At 41.2% G+C, this 20,977-nt stretch overlaps 1 protein-coding gene across 1 annotated transcript; it reads left to right on the top strand.

The window, feature by feature from the left end:
* The first annotated feature begins 3 nt into the window (after positions 1 to 3).
* On the top strand, positions 4 to 13,094 carry fam98b (family with sequence similarity 98 member B). The gene is made up of 8 exons (XM_020486914.2): positions 4 to 218; positions 528 to 676; positions 5,201 to 5,329; positions 5,495 to 5,661; positions 5,835 to 5,915; positions 6,036 to 6,152; positions 9,749 to 9,916; positions 10,064 to 13,094. Exons 1-8 carry the CDS (start codon positions 181 to 183, stop codon positions 10,316 to 10,318), a joined length of 1,104 nt encoding a protein of 367 aa, XP_020342503.2. The 5' UTR covers positions 4 to 180; the 3' UTR covers positions 10,319 to 13,094.
* The last annotated feature ends 7,883 nt before the right edge of the window (positions 13,095 to 20,977 follow it).

The raw sequence follows: 20,977 nt of genomic DNA, 5'->3' as shown, positions 1-20,977 counted from the left end.
CAACATGAATGTTCCACTACGGATTTAATTTCCGTTACTTCTGACTCTCGGGATGGTTTTAGCTAGCCGATGAATTAAGCTAATAATGTATGTTTGTGTCTCACAATGTCAATACACTCACGTTTATATCGGTTACATGTATAACTTTGAAGGAATCTGCTGATATTGTTGTCTGCCACAATGGAACGTGATATTTTAGATGTTCTGGAACAAATCGGGTAAGCAAACCACACTCCGTCATCTGATGGCATCACGGATTACGCTGCTCAATCAGCGATTAACCGCTAGCTAGCAAATGTACATGGGTGTTGTCAATATAGTGTATTCGTCCTAGACAGTGGTATTCAACGTATATGCTCATTAGTTCGCAAATGCATCCATTCAAAATCCAAGTCCTATCATGATTCGATGCTAGCTTGCTTTCCCATCCATGCATGTTCGGTATGCTAATACTAGCGCATTACGACGTAAATTACGTATGTATGCCGCCCTGGGTTCTCGAGCTAAATTTGTCTTTTGGTGCGCAGGTATGACGGACCTCTGCAGGGTGAGGAGACGCTTGTCAAAGCATGTGAAGGTGGACTGTCATCACCTGAGTATATCAACCTTTGCATGTGGTTTAAATCCCGTCTGACACCGTTATGTGACCTGGAAGAGAGCAGTACATCAGGTTATGGTGAGCCAAAATACCATCAGACATCAGCACCTCTCACTGTTTTGTTAAATCACATACTACCCAGTTAATGTAACCAATGGGCCAGGCTTCCGGTCTAGAAGCATGGTTTCGACTGCACGTACGGTCTTGCTCAGTACTGCAGTTTAACTGAAGTTCGACCCAAAAATACAATTTCCATAGACGACCACATAGAGAAGTCAGGTTTGAAAATTCCAAATTAAACACTTTAGTCATTACCTTTGTGCACTAAACATCCATTGAATTTTTTAAAAATTCCAGTCATTCACAGCCAAAGATATACAATTTTTATATTCATCCAATGTCTCCCATGTCTTTGGATGGCTGCTCCCTGTGCACACTGAGCGCTAGTGTGCTTGTGAAGTTGAGCCGTGTCAACCGGATGCAACCCGGATATAGACAGTCCATGAATCGGTTTATGCGATCATGAGTAGATTAGGTTGAAAACAATCAGCGTCTCCAGTTGGCACCATTATTTAGATGTCGTTTCTTGTCAAAGAGAGGAAATGCACGTTTAGGTTCCATCTCCAAAGAATGTCAAAGACTACTTCACAAATAGGGTGTGGAAATTTCCAGGTGGAATTGATAAACACCAACAAATAGGGTACTGTCAGTGTAGCTAGCATGCTAACCTTATCTAGCTAGCTAATGTAGTCAATGAACAGCGTTCTTACATAGGAATTCCTTTTGTCCAGATGGGATAGGGCAGTGGACAAGAGGGATACCTATGTAAGAATGCTGTTCATTGCCTACAGCCCAATATTCAACACCATAGTACCCTCCAAACTCCTCATTAAGCTTGAGACCCTGGGTCTTGACGGGGGTAAACATAACACTCATGTAGTAACCCAAAAAGTGTTTAAATAATTTAACTTAGAGATTCTTCAAAGTAGCCACCTTTTGCCTTGATGGCAGCTTTGCACACTCCAAGATTTGAAAGACACACGCACATTATCTGGCAACTCCTTTTTTCTATATTTAAAATGTAGGTCCGCTTATGCTGGTGTATGGAGTCTTTTGGGAAACCCAACTACTAAACCATCTAATGATGGGATTTCTAACTAAATTATCTGGGCTCCCAAAAGGACTGATCTCTATAATATATAAACAACTTTTGAAAATCTCATATTCTGACCAAAAGTATGGTCCACAGATCTAAGTGAATCTGAACAACCCTTTAACTGGACCAGAAAAATCAGAAAATATGACCTTGGCATCCCGTAATCCGAACCATCAACTCACAGCTCCCAACTGTTCACTGCATCTACTATGTTACTAAACAATGACAGTTTATTGAATCTCTCATGATTACTGCTGGCAGGCAGCACTGCAGCAAAACATATATATGGGGGGTTGGACGGAGACATTTTGGGCTTGGGGAAATGTGATGGGGAGTTTATATACCAATTTTATTATTACAAAATCCTGTGTGGTCAAAATTATAATTTCTCTATGTACAATAACAGTCAAAAGTTTTTACACAGCAACTATTTCAAGGGTTTTTCTTTATTTAGACTATTTTCTACTTTAGTAGTAACCAAAAAAGTGTTAAACAAATCTAAATAGATTTTATGTTTGAGCCACACTTTGCCTTCTCTGAAAAGACCTGAAAATAGCTGTGCAGCGACGATAACCAAGCTATCTTTTCTTGTTGGCTTACAGCTGAAGCTATCATCAATTCACTACCCTGGTACTTTGTGCGAAGCATAATGCAAAATACGCTGATTTCGAAGCTGATTGCCACCAAAACTTTATTAATTCACTTAATCTGTCTCTCTCTGACGTCTCTCTCTGACGTCTCTCCCAAAGATGATCTATTGCCTCAGCAAACTGACTCCGTGCCACCCCCCCCCCCCCTGAACTGCCTGTTCAGGGGCAGAACGACAGATTTGTACCTTGTCAGTTCGGGGATTCGAACTTGCAACCTTTCGGTTACTAGTCCAACGCTCTAACCACTAGGCTACCCTGCCGCCACGGATGTATGCTTGTGGTCATTGTCCATTTGGAAGACCCATTTGCGACCAAGCTTTACCTTCCTGACTGATGTCTTGGGATGTTGCTTCAATATATCCACATCATTTTCCTCCCTCATGATGCCATCTTTTTTGTGAAGTGCACCAGTCCCTCCTGCAGTAAAGCACCCCCACAACATGATGCTGCCACTCCTGTGCTTCACGGTTGGTATGGTGTTCTTCGGCTCTTTTTCCTCCAAACATAACGATGGTCAATATAGCCAAACAGTTCTATTTTTGTTTCATCAGACCAGAAGACATTTCTCCAAAAAGTACGATCTTTGTCCCCATGTGCAGTTGCAAACCGTAGTCTGGCTTTTTTTTTATGGCGGTTTTGGAGCAGTGGCTTCTTCCTTGCTGAGCGGCCTTTCAGGTATGTCGATATAGGACTTGATCTACTGTAGATATAGAAACATTTGTATCTGTTTCCTCCAGCATCTTCACAAGGTCCTTTGCTGTTCTGGGATTGATTTGCACTTTTCGCACCAAAGTACGTTCATGTCAAGGAGACGGAACACGTCTTCTTCCTGAGCGGTATGACTGCTGCGTGGTTTCATGATGTTTATACTTGCATACTATTGCTTGTACAGATGAGCGTGATACCTTCAGGCATTTGGAAATTGCTCCCAAGGATGAACCTGACTTGTGGAGGTCTACAGTTTTTTTTCTGAGGTCTTGGCAGATTTTTTGGGATATTCCCATGATGTCAAATCAAATCAAATTTATTTATATAGCCCTTCGTACATCAGCTGATATCTCAAAGTGCTGTACAGAAACCCAGCCTAAAACCCCAAACAGCAAGCAATGCAGGTGTAGAAGCACGGTGGCTAGGAAAAACTCCCTAGAAAGGCCAAAACCTAGGAAGAAACCTAGAGAGGAACCAGGCTATGTGGGGTGGCCAGTCCTCTTCTGGCTGTGCCGGGTGGAGATTATAACAGAACATGGCCAAGATGTTCAAATGTTCATAAATTATCAGCATGTTCGAATAATAAGAAGGCAGAACAGTTGAAACTGGAGCAGCAGCACGGCCAGGTGGACTGGGGACAGCAGAGACATCATGTCAGGTAATCCTGGGGCATGGTCCTAGGGCTCAGGTCCTCCGAGAGAGAGAAGGAGAGAATTAGAGAACGCACACTTAGATTCACACAGGACACCGAATAGGACAGGAGAAGTACTCCAGATATAACAAACTGACCCTAGCCCCCCGACACAAACTACTGCAGCATAAATACTGGAGGCTGAGACAGTATGTCAAGCAAAGATCACTGAGTTTGAAGGTAGGCCTTGAAATACATCCACAGGTACACCTCCAATTGATTCAAATTATGTCAATTAGCCTAACAGAAGCTTCTAAAGCCATGACATAATTTTCTGGAATTTTCCAAGCTGTATGTAAACTTCTGACCCACTGGAATTGTGATACAGTGAAATAATCTGTCTTTAAACAATTGTTGGTAAAATTACTTGTCATGCACAAAGTAGATGTCCTAACCGACTTGCCAAAACTATAGTTTGTTAAAAAGACAAAAGACTTACTTAAGTGTATGTAAAATTCCGACTTCAACTGTAAATGCTGTTGATCCGTTCAATAAAATAAGTCCCAAATGGACGCAATGCATGCACACACTCCTATTAAATATGCAATCATATAATATGCAATCATAAATATGCAATCATAATAGGCCTAGGTTACAACTTGATTTACCCAGTTTATCAATCTAGATCTACCATTCAAATAAATTATTACGATGTTATGTAGTTCATTTGGTTAAAAACTAGGAATATACAATATATCGGAATCAGACAAATTCTAGCTAGCTAAGTCAGCCATTGGCTAGGACATCAGAAACATCCCCACTGTATTTGGGTTAGTGGCTCTATTTTCCCTCAGCATGCATTTTTTAACCTTTCTGAATGTCTAAACAATCCATATGTTCTGAAATATGAACACCGACATACTGGACATTTTGAACTCTTATTATGGTGGTGATTTGACAATTACAATCATGGTCTTGAATTAGTCTCGGACCCCTCTCGGTCTAAAATCGCTCTCGGCTCCCCCCTCCGTTCTTGGCTCGGACTCGATTTGCTCTGGTCTTGGTCTGGAATCGGTCTGGATTTAGGTGGTCTCCAACACAACACTGCTTATTGGCTCATCTCAGCTGCAAATAGGAATAACGTTACAGCTGTTTCTGATTATTAAACAATGCCATGCTAGTGGGTGGTAACATTTAAATTAAACCCAGCCCAGAAACGAAATATAGGCTGAAAACTATTTGTAATATCATAGGAAAAGACACCACATTCACAGATTTGCACCAAGTGATCAGTTCAGATTTGTCACTTCAAGCTCAAATATATCATACTTTGACTACAACTCAGACGTATTGACTTAAATTGTTGTGCAACATCATGGGTAAGCTCTGGCCATCGTCTTTCAGTTCGAAAAAGTGGATTTCTACTAAATGCCCACAACATTTCACGTTGTGTTTAGGTGATACTGATGGCCTTCGGTTTGAGATGAGTGGTATGCTGAAGGAGTTGGAGTGCCCCTATCAAGGCCTTGTCTCCGGGATTCTACAGGGAGGGCTGCAGAATAAAAAAGACCATCTAAAGCTAGTATGTAAGTACTGACGTGACCATTTGTTCAGAAAACGGGTCTGAGTACCCTCATGTTATGATACCCTTTTGGTGTGTTGCTGATCTGCCATGGTTCTGACATATATTTTACAGTTTCCATTTGACATGAATGCGATTTTTACCTGTGGCTCACATCTTTATTCTGCAGTGTTTTTAAGCTCAGAGGTACAAGCTGCACAGATTGTGAAGAGCCGACTTGTTGAGGACAAACAACACAAAGACCGAAACGATCTCCAGGCAATCTGTGAAACACTGAAGCTCCCACAGCCAAGACGGCAGGAAGTAGTAGAGCTGTTCTCCGGGATAGAAAAAAAGGTGTGTCTAAGTTAGTCTTGCACACCCGATACTTCCTCCCTAGGCTCAGGTCTGGTATAAAAATGGCCTTCATTAACCCAATAGAAAGTCTGTGAGAAAGTGCCGAATGCATAGCCTTTGATTGTATCATTATATTTGTATTCAACAAATGCATTGTATATCTGTATTTCCAGATAAACGCAGTGCTTCAAGAGCTTCCAAAGGATCACATTGGAAAGCCAGTGCTGAAGAACAATCTCGACAATGAACAGTGGGTAAGCAGACTGCATTCAGACTTTAACCCATTTTCGTGCAGGCAAAATTCAGAATTCCTGCTAAGGCATGAGGAGATGTCAAGTGTGTCCATTGACTCTGGGCCTTGTCTATATCCACAGGAAAGGCTGGAGCAGATCAACACGGTCCTGTCCTCACAGTATGAGTGTCGGCGGAGGCTGCTGATCAAACGTCTGGACGTCACTGTGCAGTCTTTCGGCTGGTCAGACAGAGCCAAGGCAGGTGGAGTCTTTGGGTGCATCTCAATAGTCTAAAGCAGGCATGGTCAACTTTGATGGGGATGGGGGCCACAAAAAATCTGAAGTCATTACCCAAACATGAATATGTGGACAACTACAAATACCTAGGTGTCTGGTTAGACTGTAAACTCTCCTTCCAGACTCACATCAAACATCTCCAATCCGAAGTTAAATCTAGAATTGGCTTCCTATTTCGCAACTCATGCTGCCAAACATACCCTCGTAAAACTGACCATCCTACCGATCCTCGACTTCGGCGATGTCATTTACAAAATAGCCTCCATTACCCATCTCAATAAATTGCATGCAGTCTATCACAGTGCCATCCGTTTTGTCACCTAAGCCCCATATACTACCCACCGCTGCGACCTGTACGCTCTCCTTGGCTGGCCCTCGCTTCATACTCGTTGCCAAACCCACTGGCTCCAGGTCATCCACAAGACCCTGCTAGGTAAAGTCTTTCCTTATCTCAGCTCGCTGGTCACCATAGCAGCACCCACCTGTAGCACGCGCTCCAGCAGGTAAATCTCTCTGGTCACCCCAAAAAACAATTATTCCTTTGGCCGCCTCTCCTTCCAGTTCTCTGCTGCCAATGACTGGAACAAACTACAAAAATCTCCCTCACTAGCTTTAAGCACCAGCTGTCAGAGCAGCTCACAGATTACTGCACCTGTACATAGCCCATCTATAATTTAGCCCAAACAACTACCTCCTCCCCTACTGTATTTATTTATTTATTTAGCTCCTTTGCACCCCATTATTTATATCTCTACTTTGCACATTCTTCTACTGCAAATCTACCATTTCAGTGTTTTACTTGCTATATTGTATTTACTTCGCCACCATGGCCTTTTTTTTTGCCTTTACCTCCCTTATCTCACCTCATTTGCTCACATTGTATATAGACTTATTTTTCTATTGTATTATTGACTGTATGGTTGTTTTACTCCATGTGTAACTCTGTGTTGTTGTATGTGTTGAACTGCTTGGCTTTATCTTGGCCAGGTCCCAATTGTAAATGAGAACTTGTTCTCAACTTGCCTACCTGTTTAAATAAGGGTGAAATAAATAAAAATGCAGGCAGAGCCGGCCCTAGCCTATTGGGGGCCCTAGGCAAAATTGCTGCTACCCCCCCCCCCCCCCACTGCCTTGTGAGCAAAGCATTTTTAACGGCCCCCCTCTTGACAGCGGCAAGAACAAAAAAAAGCATGTTTTCCACTTAATTTCCTGTAATTTTACACATTTTGCCGTGGTGTGTAGAGAAAATGTTAGATTTAAAGCAAGTTTCTGCAATTCTCCACTTTGCCATGGGTTGGAGAGAAGATTTAGTAATTTTATAACTAATTGACTGCAATTATACACATTTTGCTAAAGGATGGAGAACAATGTTTGCAGTTTTTAATATAGCTGAGTGACCATGACTAAGAAAACCAATGGTGCCCCCCCCCAGTCAGTAATTTGACCATGATTACTACAAGTTTAGCTAATACTGCGGCCAGCTAACTTAACAATCTACAAAATGTTAGCTGAAATGGGCTAATACATTTTCCCAAATGGTGTTGCATTACAGCCTTATTCTAAAATGTATTAAATAAAACAATGTCCTCATCAATCTACACCCAATACCCCATAATGACAAAGTGAAGTTTTTTTTCAAATATATAAATAATAATAAACATCTTATTTACATAAGTATTCAGACCCTTTGCTATGAAACTTGAAATTGAGCTTCAAGTGCATCCTGTTTCCATTGATCATCCTTGAGAAGTTTCTACAACTGGAGGATTGAGGGAAAGATGAACAGAGCAAAGTACAGAGAGATGCTTGATGAAAACCTGCTCCAGAATGCTCAAGACCTCAGACTGGGGTGAAGGTTCACCTTCCATCAGGACAACGACCCTAAGCACACAGTCAATACAACGCAGGAGTGGCTTCAGGACAAGTCTCTGAATGTCCTTGAGTGGCCCAGCCAGAGCCCGGACTTGAACCCGATCTAACACCTCTGGAGAGACCTGAAAATAGCTGTGCAGCGACTCCCCTTCCAACCTGACAGTGCTTGAGAGGATCTGCAGAGAAAAATGGGAGAAACCCCCCCAAATACAGGTGTGCCAAGCTTGTAGGGTCATACCCAAGAAGACTTGAGGCTGCAATCACTGCCAAAGGTGCTTCAACAAAGTACTGAGTAAAGGGTCTGAATACTTGCACTACCAGTCAACAGTTTGGAGTGGACACACCTACTCACTTTATTTGTACTATTTTCTGCATTGTAGAATAATAGTGAAGACATCAGAACTATGAAATAACACACAGAATCATGTAGTAACTAACAAAGTGTTCAACAAATCCAAATATATTTGAGATTCTTCAAAATAGCCATTCTTTGCCTTGATGACAGCTTTGCACACTCTTAGCATTCTCTCAACCAGCTTTACCTGGAATGCTTTTCCAACAATCTTGGAGTTCCCACATATGCTGAGCACTTGTTGGTTGTTTTTCCTTCACTCTGCGGTCCAATTCATCCCAAACCATCTCAATTGGGCTGAGGTTGGGTGATTTTGTAGGCCAGGTCATCTGATGCAACACTCCATCACTCTCCTTGGTATCGCTGCAGAATGCTGTGGTAGCCATGCTGGTTAAATCAGACATTGTCACCAGCAAAGCACTCCCACAACATCACACCACCTCCATGCTTCAAGGTGGGAACCACACATGCGGAGATCATCTGTTCACCTACTCTGTCTCACACAAAGACACATCGGTTGGAACGAAAAATCTCAAATTGGACTCACGAGACCAAAGGACAGATTTCCCCTGGTCTAATGTCCATTGCTCGTGTTTGTTGGTCCAAGAAAGTATCTTCTTATAATTGGTGTCCTTTAGTAGTGGTTTCTTTGCAGCAAGTCAACCATGAAAGCCTGATTCACGCAGTATCATCAGAACAGTTGATGTTGAGATGTCTGCTACATTAATTTATTTTGGCTGCAATCTAAAGTGCAGTTAACTCTAATGAACTTATCCTCTGCAGCAGAGGTAACGCAGGGTCTTTCTTTCCTGTGGCAGTCCTCATGAGAACCAGTTTCATTATAGCGCTTGATGGTTTTTGCGATTGCACTTGAAGAAACTTTCAAAAGCCTTCCAGGTGAAGCTGGTTGAGAGATTGCTAAGAGTGTGCAAAGTTGTCATCAAGGCAAAGGATGGCTACTTTGAAGAATCTAAAATATATTTTGATTTGTTTAACACTTTTGGTTACTACATGATTCCATATGTGTTATTTCATAGTTTTGATGTCTACACTATTATTGTACAATGTAGACAATAGTAAAATAAAGAAAAACCCTTGAATGAGTAGGTGTCAAATCCCCCCCCCCCCCCCCCCCTCAAAAGTTTGATCTTCAGGCCAAAAGGGGTGCCTTCTGCACATCCCTGGTCTAAAGTGACGCCCTTTCCTCATCAGGACACGGTGCTACTCGTGATACTGTCCTTAATCGGCAGGCTACACCCTTTCTGCTCTCTATGAAGAATCTCATTGTGCATGTCCTATGCTCAACAAACTACCCATCTGTCTTTTCTGTTAGGAGAGAGTTGACTGTATGGCCAGGGCCTACCAGCCTAAGAGACACTCCCTGGCCCAGATGTCGTCTGTGGGCATGGCTCACCTGCTGGCAGCCAGGGAGGACATATGCAACGTGGTGAAGACCAGCAGTGGCTCAAGCAGAAAGAATACTGCCTGTGCCGTCAATAAGGTACTGTGGAATGGGACCCAAAGTTCATTGTGTGCAAATCTCTGAGTGTTGTCTTTAGGACAAAGCATTGCAACTGACCAAATGAGGGTCCATGGTCCCCAGCCATTGTTCTGTCATTGACCTACCATTTGTATTTCACTTCTATAGATCCTGATGGGAAGGGTGCCAGATCGCGGTGGTCGGCCCTCTGAGATAGATGCCCCCCTCCCTGAGATGCCAGCCTGGCAGAAGAGACAAGACGGAGGTTTTGGCGGTCGTGGTGGTGGTGGTCGAGGAGGTGGTGGTAGTTGGGGAGGTGGTGGTAGTTGGGGAGGTGGTAAGGGTGGCTGGCGAGGAGGGGGTGGAGTAGGAGGGGGCGTTGGTTGGGGTCACGGAGGAAAGAGAGGACGTTATCAATACTAACAATGATTTATTTTTGACTGAAAAGCCAAACAGTGTTAACTGAAACCTACTCATGTGTACCTGCTTCACTAAGGGCAACACTAAGGCATTGTTTATTTGGAGTGATGTGGACTTGACTGAGATTAACAGAATGCTACTGTAGGAACACTCCAAAATATTTGTCACCCATTTTTGTGTTCATTTTCAATGCTGTTATGAACTGTGCTGCTGAGGATCATTGTAGAAGCAACGAGTCAAACTCACTGACCATTTTGTTTATAGATTTATTCTATTATTTTGGTAACACTTTACTTGATACCCAGTGTTAACACGTTATGACACGGTCATAACCTGTTATAATACTGTCATGATGCATATATTTACACCAGTTGTGACATTGCACTATTTTATTGCTGGTTATGACACCTACATACGCGTCAACCCACATTTATTCAAATTAGAATTTCCCTGCCAAGAAATGTCCTTTCATTTGAAAGTTTCTCTTTAAATCCTTTGTTTTTATTTAGTCATGTATTTTTTAAATGTTTTAACTTGTAGAAAATACTCTTTATGACAGTCATGAAGATTTAGGACCATCCTGTTTTGTTTTTTACTTGGACTAAGAAAATACACTTTGACACTGTCAAGAAGCATTGTGACCATATTATCATACAAGCCAGATAGGCCTATCACGTACATGCCCTTATATCAGTCAAAAGGAGGGTGTCTTGTCCTGCTCCTGAAGTCATCAGCAACCGAGCATGGGGCTAGGTGCATGTCTGACGTCAATGTGTGCACAATTACAATGATAATTTAACATGGTAAATATAAAATAATATACATCATAAACATACTGTTACATACAGCACCAGTCCAAAGTCTGGACACGCCTACTCATTCAAGGGTTTTTATTCTTACTATTTTCTACATTGTACAATAATAGTGGAGACATCACAACTATGAAATGACACATGGAATCATGCAGTAATCAATTAAAGGGTATATATTTTAGATTCTTCAAAGAAGCCACCCTTTGCCTTGATGACAGCTTTGCACACGGTTGGCATTCTCTCAACCAGCTTCACCTGGAATGCTTTTCCAACGATCTTGAAGTAGTTTCCACATATGCTGAGCACATGTTGGCTGCTTTTTCTTCACTCTGTGGTCCATTCTAAATAAATCACAGACAGTATCACTAGCAAAGCACCAAAACACCTCCTCCTCCATGCTTCAAGGAGGGAACCACACATGCAGAGATCATCCGTTCACCTACTCTGTGTTTCACAAAGGCACAGTGGTTGTAACGAAAATCTCAAATTTGGACACATGAAACCAAAGGACAGATTTCCACCGGTCTAATGTCCATTGCTCGTGTTTCTTTGCACAAGTAAGTCCCTTATAGGTGTGCTTTAGTAGTGGTTTCTTTGCAGCAATTCGACCATGAAGGCCTTATTCACACTGTGTCCTCTGAACAGTTTATGTTGAGATGTCTGTTACTTGGACTGTGAAGCATTTATTTGGGCAGAAATCGGAGGTGCAGTTTACTAATGAAGCACAGGTAACTCGGTCTTCCTTTCCTGTGGCGTTCCTCATGAGAGCCTGTTTCATCACAATGCCCATTTTTGAGACCGCACTTGAAGAAACTTCTTGTTCTGTATTGACTGACATTCATGTCTTAAAGTAATGATGAACTGTCGTTTCTCTTTGCTTATTTGAGCTGTTCTTGCCATAATATGGACTTGGTCTTTTACCAAATAGGGCTCTCTTCTGTATACCACCCTACCTTGTCACAACATAACTGATTGGCCCGAACTCATTCAAAAGGAAAGAAATTCCACAAATGAACTTTTAACAAGGCACACCTGTTAATTGAAATGCAATCCAGGTGACTACCTCTTGAAGCTGGTTGAGAGAATACCAAGAGTGTCCAAAGCTATCATCAAGGCAAAGGGTGGCTATTTTGAAGAATCTCAAATATAAAATATATTTTGATTTGTTTAACCCTTTTTGGATTACTACATGATTCCATATGTGTTATTTAATAGTTCTGATGTCTTCACTACTATTCTACAATGTAGAAAATAGTAAAAATAAAGAAACTCCCTGGATTGAGTAGGTGTGTCCAAACTTTTGACTGGTACTGTACACGTGGACTATAGTGTAATGGAATGTGCGCAATTACAATCAGAATTGAATCTGGTAAATAAAATAAAAATATAAACATAAACATACTGTTACATAGGCTATGGTGTAATGCAATGTTTTGCCTTGTGTGGTAGGTTATGTGTTTTTACACATGTCATAACCAGCCATAAAATAACACAATATATGTCACGACAGTGTTATGACCAACTATAACAGGCTATGACAAGTTGTCAGCTGTTGTGACATATTATGACATGGTTATGATCGTGTCATAACGTGTTATGATGCTGGGTGTCAATTAAAGTGTTACCCATATTTTCTATACTGATGGTATGTTGGTAGATTAAGCTAATTCAAATTGTTGGAAATTTGAATCATGGTCATTCTTTTTTTGATTTGAAGACTTGGTGCTCAATTCAATCCATAATCACAGAAGTTCAGCACTATAGTGTCATTGAAATTGAAAGATCATTTCAGATGGAGCTGACATACAGTTGGCCTATGCAGCAATTACTGTGAATGCAGTCTCCACGAACACAGGAACATGGCCTTTAGCATCTTAATCGTGCTATAGCACTGTACTTCCGCAATCGAATTGAATCTAGCCCTTAATCTGATTGATTTGAAAAATAAAATGTTTATCAGTTTGAAATGTGTCTATGTATGTTAGTCACACACGATATCTCAGACAGCGCTGGCCCGATTTTGACAAAACGTGGGTCTATGTCTTGTCATAGAAATCCGGCATTTACAAAATGACACTGATTGGCCCAATGGGGGTGCTGTAGTAATCAACTGAAATTCCAAACTTTGAACAAGTATATCTCCTGTCCTGTTTGAGCTACAGTCATGACATTTTGTACATACCACCAATTGGCCCGGGGGGGAGACATGTTTAAGGTTACCTTGTTTACTTTAAACCAGAGAATGTACAGTATGAGTAATGATATACTGTACTGACTCACGATAGAGAGGGTTCTCCATCAATTGAGCTGAGTTGCCAAAATCCCCAAGACCAAGTGTGCTAAAGGCACCTGCAGATTAGGTTCTTACTGCTCCTAGTAGAACTCAAATAGGCAAAAGCTGGGATACTCCCTTAAAAGACCTTTGATTGAAAAGCAAGAAAAAATCTCTATCCTTCAGAAAGACACCATAGCAACAGCATAGCCAGAACACTTCTTCAAAATGGTCAGAATAATCTGTAATTTTGACATTTTTGCAAAGGAGGTCTTAGTCGTGCAATTTTATATATAAGATATTTGGTGCAGTATTTCTCAAGTGAAAGAATTTGCATGAAAACAAGTCCTCTCTCATTGAATGACAACAACACTATGGATGGGATTCTGATATTAGAAACAACGTCACAAAATGTCATAATATAGGCCTATGTGCAAACTTTTTAGACTTGGAAGCATACAGTAAACTTTAGGGAGTTTTGTAATGAGCCAAGAAAGCCAGATGGGTATACTACAAAGCAGGAACAATGAGTTCGCCTGCTAACTTTGATAAACAACCAGAAATACCAGTTGATTTTCTGGTTCCTTAAGAAAGCTAAACATAGGTATGTGTGTTTGGTTGTTAAGTCAATTAGAACATTCTCAATTCAAGCTTATCTTTCTAAAAAACTAAAAAGTTATTTCAGAATATTCAGGCAAGTTAACTTGCTAACCTTGATCTTCCCCTCTGCTCCCTGGGAAACCAAACACATGAAGCCCCGGAGTTAAACTGCATGAGAGCGGTAGGACACCAAGAGCAATGGAAAGTGTTAGGGACAGTTTAAAATTTACTGAGGGGTGGGCTTTAGCCAACAAACACCCAAAATTGTTGTCACAAAAACAGTTGCTTTAAATAGCAAATGTGCTTACTATGGTCTTGGCACGCGCGCTCTAGCCAACAGCTCGCAGGTACAGTGGGTAGGCTGTGCTGGTGTAACACAATCTCACACTCAATTCATGCAAATATGTACAAGTATTTCAGCAGATTTTGTGTGAAAATACACACATTTTAGTACAACTTAATTCGTAGGAAAATACACAAATTTTTGTGCAACTTCATTCTTTTTGTGCAACACATTTTTGTGCAACTTCATAGGAAAACATTTTTTGGGGGGGTCAATGTAACGGTTTTCTTGTGTCGAAGGAGAGGCGGACCAAAACGTAGCGTAGTTATTATTCATGGTTCTTTAATAAAGAAACGATACATGAATAGACTAACAAAACAAGAAATGTGCAAAACCAAAACAGCCCTATCTGGTGCAAACCCAATCACCCACAAAAACCCAACACCAAACAGGCTACCTAAATATGGTTCCCAATCAGAGACAATGACTAGCACCTGCCTCTGATTGAGAACCATATCAGGCCAAACACAGAAACAGACAAACTAGACACACAACATAGAATGCCCACTCAGATCACACCCTGACCAAACAAAACATAGAAACATACAAAGCAAACTATGGTCAGGGTGTGACAGTCAAACTTCAGAACAATCTTTTGAAAGTTATTGGAGCAATGCATTTTGGGCAACGGTGTTCTACACTGCTTTTTTTTTGTGTCCCACTTTTATTTATATTAAATAACAAATTTGTCAACATCCCAATATTGTTAATCAAACAGATGATAACAAAGTTATAACATTTATGCAACTGTTTGAGGGGCTGAATCAAGATTATGAATGACATGTCATAATCATCGTTTTAATCGTCTGAAGTCAATGGCACGCAAATCCCTCAAATGGTCTAATCCATCTCTCCATTGTTACAGCCTGGCTCAACTGAGATCATGGTCTTTACCCTGAGTTATCAGTGATCTGCACTGGTCTGCTGTACTCTATAAACTGGTGTTAATGCAATGTCACAGTTCTTTACCATCTGGGGGGGGGGGGGTTCAGGGTTGGACTGACACCCATGATAATGTGATGTATCGTAGAATAAGTATTGTAACTGTGTATTGCAACAGTGAGTTGTTTTGTGAACAAGAAAACTGCCATATTGAATGAGACAAATGTACTTTTTTTTATTTCTAAAGGACATCATACCACGTTCCCCCAATCCGGCATTCATTTATGCCTGGCTTAAACTCAGGACCTATGCCTTGCAAACACACGTAACCTGAAGCTTCCAACCCATAGCACCACAGAAAAAGGCATATTTCAATGGCGAGACGGGCGACACTTCAGGCTGGGGAGTATGGGCTTGTTTCAATTAGTAGGGCTGAAGATCACCGTTGTAGCGTGATTGACATTTGAAGGCAATGATCCTGCGTTAGCGGAGACTGTATTCACGGTAAAAGCTGCTTATTTCGGCTCAATTGAAAATTTGCTTTATATTTAAATTGCGCTATAATGCTGAACTTCAGCGATACAGATTGAATCAAGCCCTAAGTTTCACAGATCTGCAACATATGCATAAAATCAATTTTGGACAGTTTGTTGAAGACACACATATCAGTGCAGCTGACATGGAAATGTTGAGTATGCTGGAAAGACCAAAAATAATTTCTGATGAGATGTTTGTCAACACACATATTCCATTATGTGGAGCACTCAAAGCGTGTCTGTTGCCCAAACTCAGTTTCCTTGTTTCCGTAATGGTGCCAGGATGAGTTTTGCACTTTCAGGGTACATGTAAAACACTTCATTGTGAGACTAAATATAAGGGCTGGACATGCAGATAAATGAACGTCAGATAAATAAAAAGTAGATTTTTCTGGGGTCTCTGGACTGATATGGTTAACCGTTTGACCGTGGCCAAAAGGAGATGGGATTGTAGTGCTAGGGGTTATACGGTGAAGGTGAATCATGGTTAATAAATCATGTTTGTTGATGTGGAGTGTCCACTATACCTGAATATGTCAAATATTAGAGCTGCGCTCTATTTTGAGTTTCCCCAGTAGTCAACTTTCAGGTATTTGACATATTTGACCCAGGTCTGGTGTGCATATGGCACAATGAACACTTTTAGGGTTAGTGCTGTGATTGGCGGAGGCTATAAGATCCAAGTTGATGCAACAAGCCACGGGTAGACAATGAAGTTACGCTGTTTGTTTTACGTTTTGTGCCTTGAAGGTGACCAGGCCACCTGTTGTCTTTCCTCAGGACCCATCAATAACCCCCACAATGCTTCACTTCTCTTTTTAGATCAACAGAAAGACTTGTCACAGTTTCCATAAAGTGGACTATATTGTCACAACAAGGTTACCACAGATGTCATCTCAGCAAAAGTCTTGGCATTCAACTTCTGTCTTATGTGACAGGGCCAGAAAGGCCCCTATTAACTTTTTTGCACCTTGGTTGTTGGTGGTGGTGGAACCACCTACTAGCATATTTCAAGGTGCTTCATGGTCATTCTTTAACTGATCTAGCTAGCGACTGCATATTTGTTTTTAGTTTGAATTTGAGCAGAGGAAATGAGGGGTTGGACTGTAAATACTGGCGTGACAGGAATATGGAACAAATAAAGAAAGGCCTTCGAAAACGTCTCAGGCTGAAATATTGATAGTAAATGGGCAGAGGTAAAATCGCATGTACGGGAGTTATCTTTTCTACAATATCAATGTTGGGTCTACAGTGCCTTGCGAAAGTATACGGCCCCCTTGAACTTTGCGACCTTTTGCCACATTTCAGGCTTCAAACATAAAGATATAAAACTGTATTTTTTTGTGAAGAATCAACAACAAGTGGGACACAATCATGAAGTGGAACGACATTTATTGGATATTTCAAACTTTTTTAACAAATCAAAAACTGAAAAATTGGGTGTGCAAAATTATTCAGCCCCCTGAAGTTAATACTTTGTAGCGCCACCTTTTGCTGTGATTACAGCTGTAAGTCGCTTGGGGTATGTCTCTATCAGTTTTGCACATCGAGAGACTGACATTTTTTCCCATTCCTCCTTGCAAAACAGCTCGAGCTCAGTGAGGTTGGATGGATGGAGAGCATTTGTGAACAGCAGTTTTCAGTTCTTTCCACAGATTCTCGATTGGATTCAGGTCTGGACTTTGACTTGGCCATTCTAACACCTGGATATGTTTATTTTTGAACCATTCCATTGTAGATTTTGCTTTATGTTTAGGATCATTGTCTTGTTGGAAGACAAATCTCCGTCCCAGTCTCAGGTCTTTTGCAGACTCCATCAGGTTCTTCCAGAATGGTCCTGTATTTGGCTCCATCCATCTTCCCATCAATTTTAACCATCTTCCCTGTCCCTGCTGAAGAAAAGCAGGCCCAAACCATGATGCTGCCACCACCATGTTTGACAGTGGGGATGGTGTGTTCAGGGTGATGAGCTGTGTTGCTTTTACGCCAAACATAACGTTTTGCATTGTTGCCAAAAAGTTAAATTTTGGTTTCATCTGACCAGAGCACCTTCTTCCACATGTTTGGTGTGTCTCCCAGGTGGCTTGTGGCAAACTTTAAACAACACTTTTTATGGATATCTTTAAGAAATGGCTTTCTTCTTGCCACTCTTCCATAAAGGCCAGATTTGTGCAATATACGACTGATTGTTGTCCTATGGACAGAGTCTCCCACCTCAGCTGTAGATCTCTGCAGTTCATCCAGAGTGATCATGGGCCTCTTGGCTGCATCTCTGATCAGTCTTCTCCTTGTATGAGCTGAAAGTTTAGAGGGACGGCCAGGTCTTGGTAGATTTGCAGTGGTCTGATACTCCTTCCATTTCAATATTATCGCTTGCACAGTGCTCCTTGGGATGTTTAAAGCTTGGGAAATCTTTTTGTATCCAAATCCGGCTTTAAACTTCTTCACAACAGTATCTCGGACCTGCCTGGTGTGTTCCTTGTTCTTCATGATGCTCTCTGCGCTTTTAACGGACCTCTGAGACTATCACAGTGCAGGTGCATTTATACGGAGACTTGATTATACACAGGTGGATTGTATTTATCATCATTAGTCATTTAGGTCAACATTGGATCATTCAGAGATCCTCACTGAACTTCTGGAGAGAGTTTGCTGCACTGAAAGTAAAGGGGCTGAATAATTTTGCACACCCAATTTTTCAGTTTTTAAAAAGTTTGAAATAGCCAATAAATGTCGTTCCACTTCATGATTGTGTCCCACTTGTTGTTGATTCTTCACAAAAAAATACAGTTTTATATCTTTATGTTTGAAGCCTGAAATGTGGCAAAAGGTCGCAAAGTTCAAGGGGGCCGAATACTTTCGCAAGGCACTGTAACTCCCTACAGCACAACAAAGGAAAGCATGGTAGTGTGTCTGTTAACGCTTCACTTCTGGAGAGGAGAAGTGGACTTGAAGATGTTCAGTACTGGCTCACTGCAAATTTGTTCATCTGTATACCTTCCTCATTCACTTCGCTGTTATGTTCAAGGAAAGGGGATGGGTGATACAGAAACACATTCAGGTTGACTGATTTGTGTGACACAATAAGATGCATAGCAAATCAGTTCACTCACCTGATTAAATCACCATTTTTTTCTTATCAAAAGTAGCGCGCTGGGCCTTTACAACTTGTGTATTAGCAGACCGATATAGCCATCTGCAGTGGAGGGGAAAACATTTCTCACAAAAGTTGTGGACTGGGCCTTTACTACTCCTGTATTCCTAGTCATTCTGCTGCCCTAGGCAAGACAAAAATATTGCACCCTGGACAAAACTAGAGTAGAATAGTCCCAGTAAGTGAAATTACAGAGAAAATATGTTTTTTTTTAAATACGTATTTTCCAGACGTTGAGGTTAGATTCAATTTAGGTTCTGAATGAAAGATGAAAATACGTATTTCCAGAAAGTTAAAATCAGGTACATTTTCGGTTCTGAATGAAAGGGTTCCCGAGTGTCGCAGCGATCTAAGGCGCTGCATCTCAGTGCAAGAGGTGTCACTAGAGTCCCTGGTTCGATTTCAGGCTGTATTACATCCGGCCGTGATTGGTAGTCCCATAGGGCGGCACACAAATTGGCCCAGCGTCATCCGGGTTTGGCCGGTGTAGGCCATCATTGTAAATAAGAATTTGTTCTTAACTGACTTGCCTAGTTAAATACAGGTAAAACTATTTTTATATAGAATTAATCTCTGGTTTGACAAGTGGAAGAGCTAATTTATTCGTTTGCTCATCTATCACTGCTCATAAACATTTAGCATGCAATAATGTAGCCTAAATCAAGTGTATCATTTATCTATTGACTCACGTTGTTGCCTTTTATAGCCTTTTTATAGAGCCTGTACTATTTTCCTATCGTCCCAATCCCACTGAAACCCCAAATCCTGACTCCTGTCCCGATTCATAACTTTATTCTGCAATACATAGGTTACATTATCAAAGCACATGTCGCCTATGTATGTAAAAATACGCTTTTAGATTTCCCCCGTTTCTCTGCGCTGTCGTGTATTGCTTCCCATGAGAGCTTCCGTAGAGAATGTGTGATCAGTGATCAACAAACTGTATGAGAGTAGATATATGGTCTTTTTTTAAACAGAGTTGGTCCCCGTTAAAATACCTTGATATTTAAACAATTTCCTTTTTTCAAACCCCCCGTTATTGATGAGCTGATCTGCTATCTTTATAATCATAAACTCAAGTCAAATAGGATATATTCTCTCATTCGTTGGAGGTTATCTAGCCATTTGAGCAACTTTAGTAATTTTACTTTAACAATACACTTTTGTTACAAAGTTTGTATGATTCGCTATAGCGATAGCCTACTCTGGGTGCGCTCTCGGAACATGACGGTACAACACATCCTCCCTTAAACATTTTACACCATTTAGCAGATACTCTTATCCAGAGCGATTTACACTAGTGAGTGCATACACTTCTCACACTTTTTCTAACGGGTCCCACGTGGCTATCGAACCCACAACTCACGGCGTTGCATGCGCCATGCTCTACCAACTGAGCAACGCGTGGTACATTACAATAGGCTCTATAGATTAGATATCTATCACCGATCTATAGATAGATAGGAAACATGATCACAGATTACAGCAATGGAAAACCAATGATCTTGCCCTCGTGACAACCAACGGTTCTAGAGCGTTTGACTTGGAAAGACGGAGAACGAACAGGTCTATCGGGATGGGGAGCGTCTTTTACGGGTGTCTGCATGGCACCGGTTGCCCCAGTGGAAGAAGTTTGCACCGGGTGATAAGTGATTGCATTCGTTTTGGAACCTCCCAGCCATGAGCCAGGTGCCCCACTCATGGCCAACCGCGATGTCGGCTCAAAACAAAAGTTACTTAGGTTAAGTACATGGAGTAATAAGTAGGATTCTGTTTTCACCTGCGAAAAGCGATTGCTTTTGAATAAAAACTCGTTTGCAAATTTCGAACAAATATTTTATGTCAAAATGTGTTTCTCTTCATGATTCATCACGCTGCCTTGTTGACAACATGACCGAGCGCCACAGATTACTGTTTATTTTGAGAAGGGCGCCTGTCCCTCCCCGCTACCAGTTAATAGTTTGGACACACCTACTCATTCAAGGGTGTTTATTTTTACTGTTTTCTACATTGTAGAATAATAGTGAAGACATCAACATGATGAAATAGCAAGTGTTAAACAA

Source organism: Oncorhynchus kisutch, linkage group LG7, assembly GCF_002021735.2.
Source record: "Oncorhynchus kisutch isolate 150728-3 linkage group LG7, Okis_V2, whole genome shotgun sequence".
NCBI lineage: Eukaryota > Metazoa > Chordata > Actinopteri > Salmoniformes > Salmonidae > Oncorhynchus > Oncorhynchus kisutch.
This window is presented reverse-complemented; position numbering and strand designations above follow the sequence as displayed.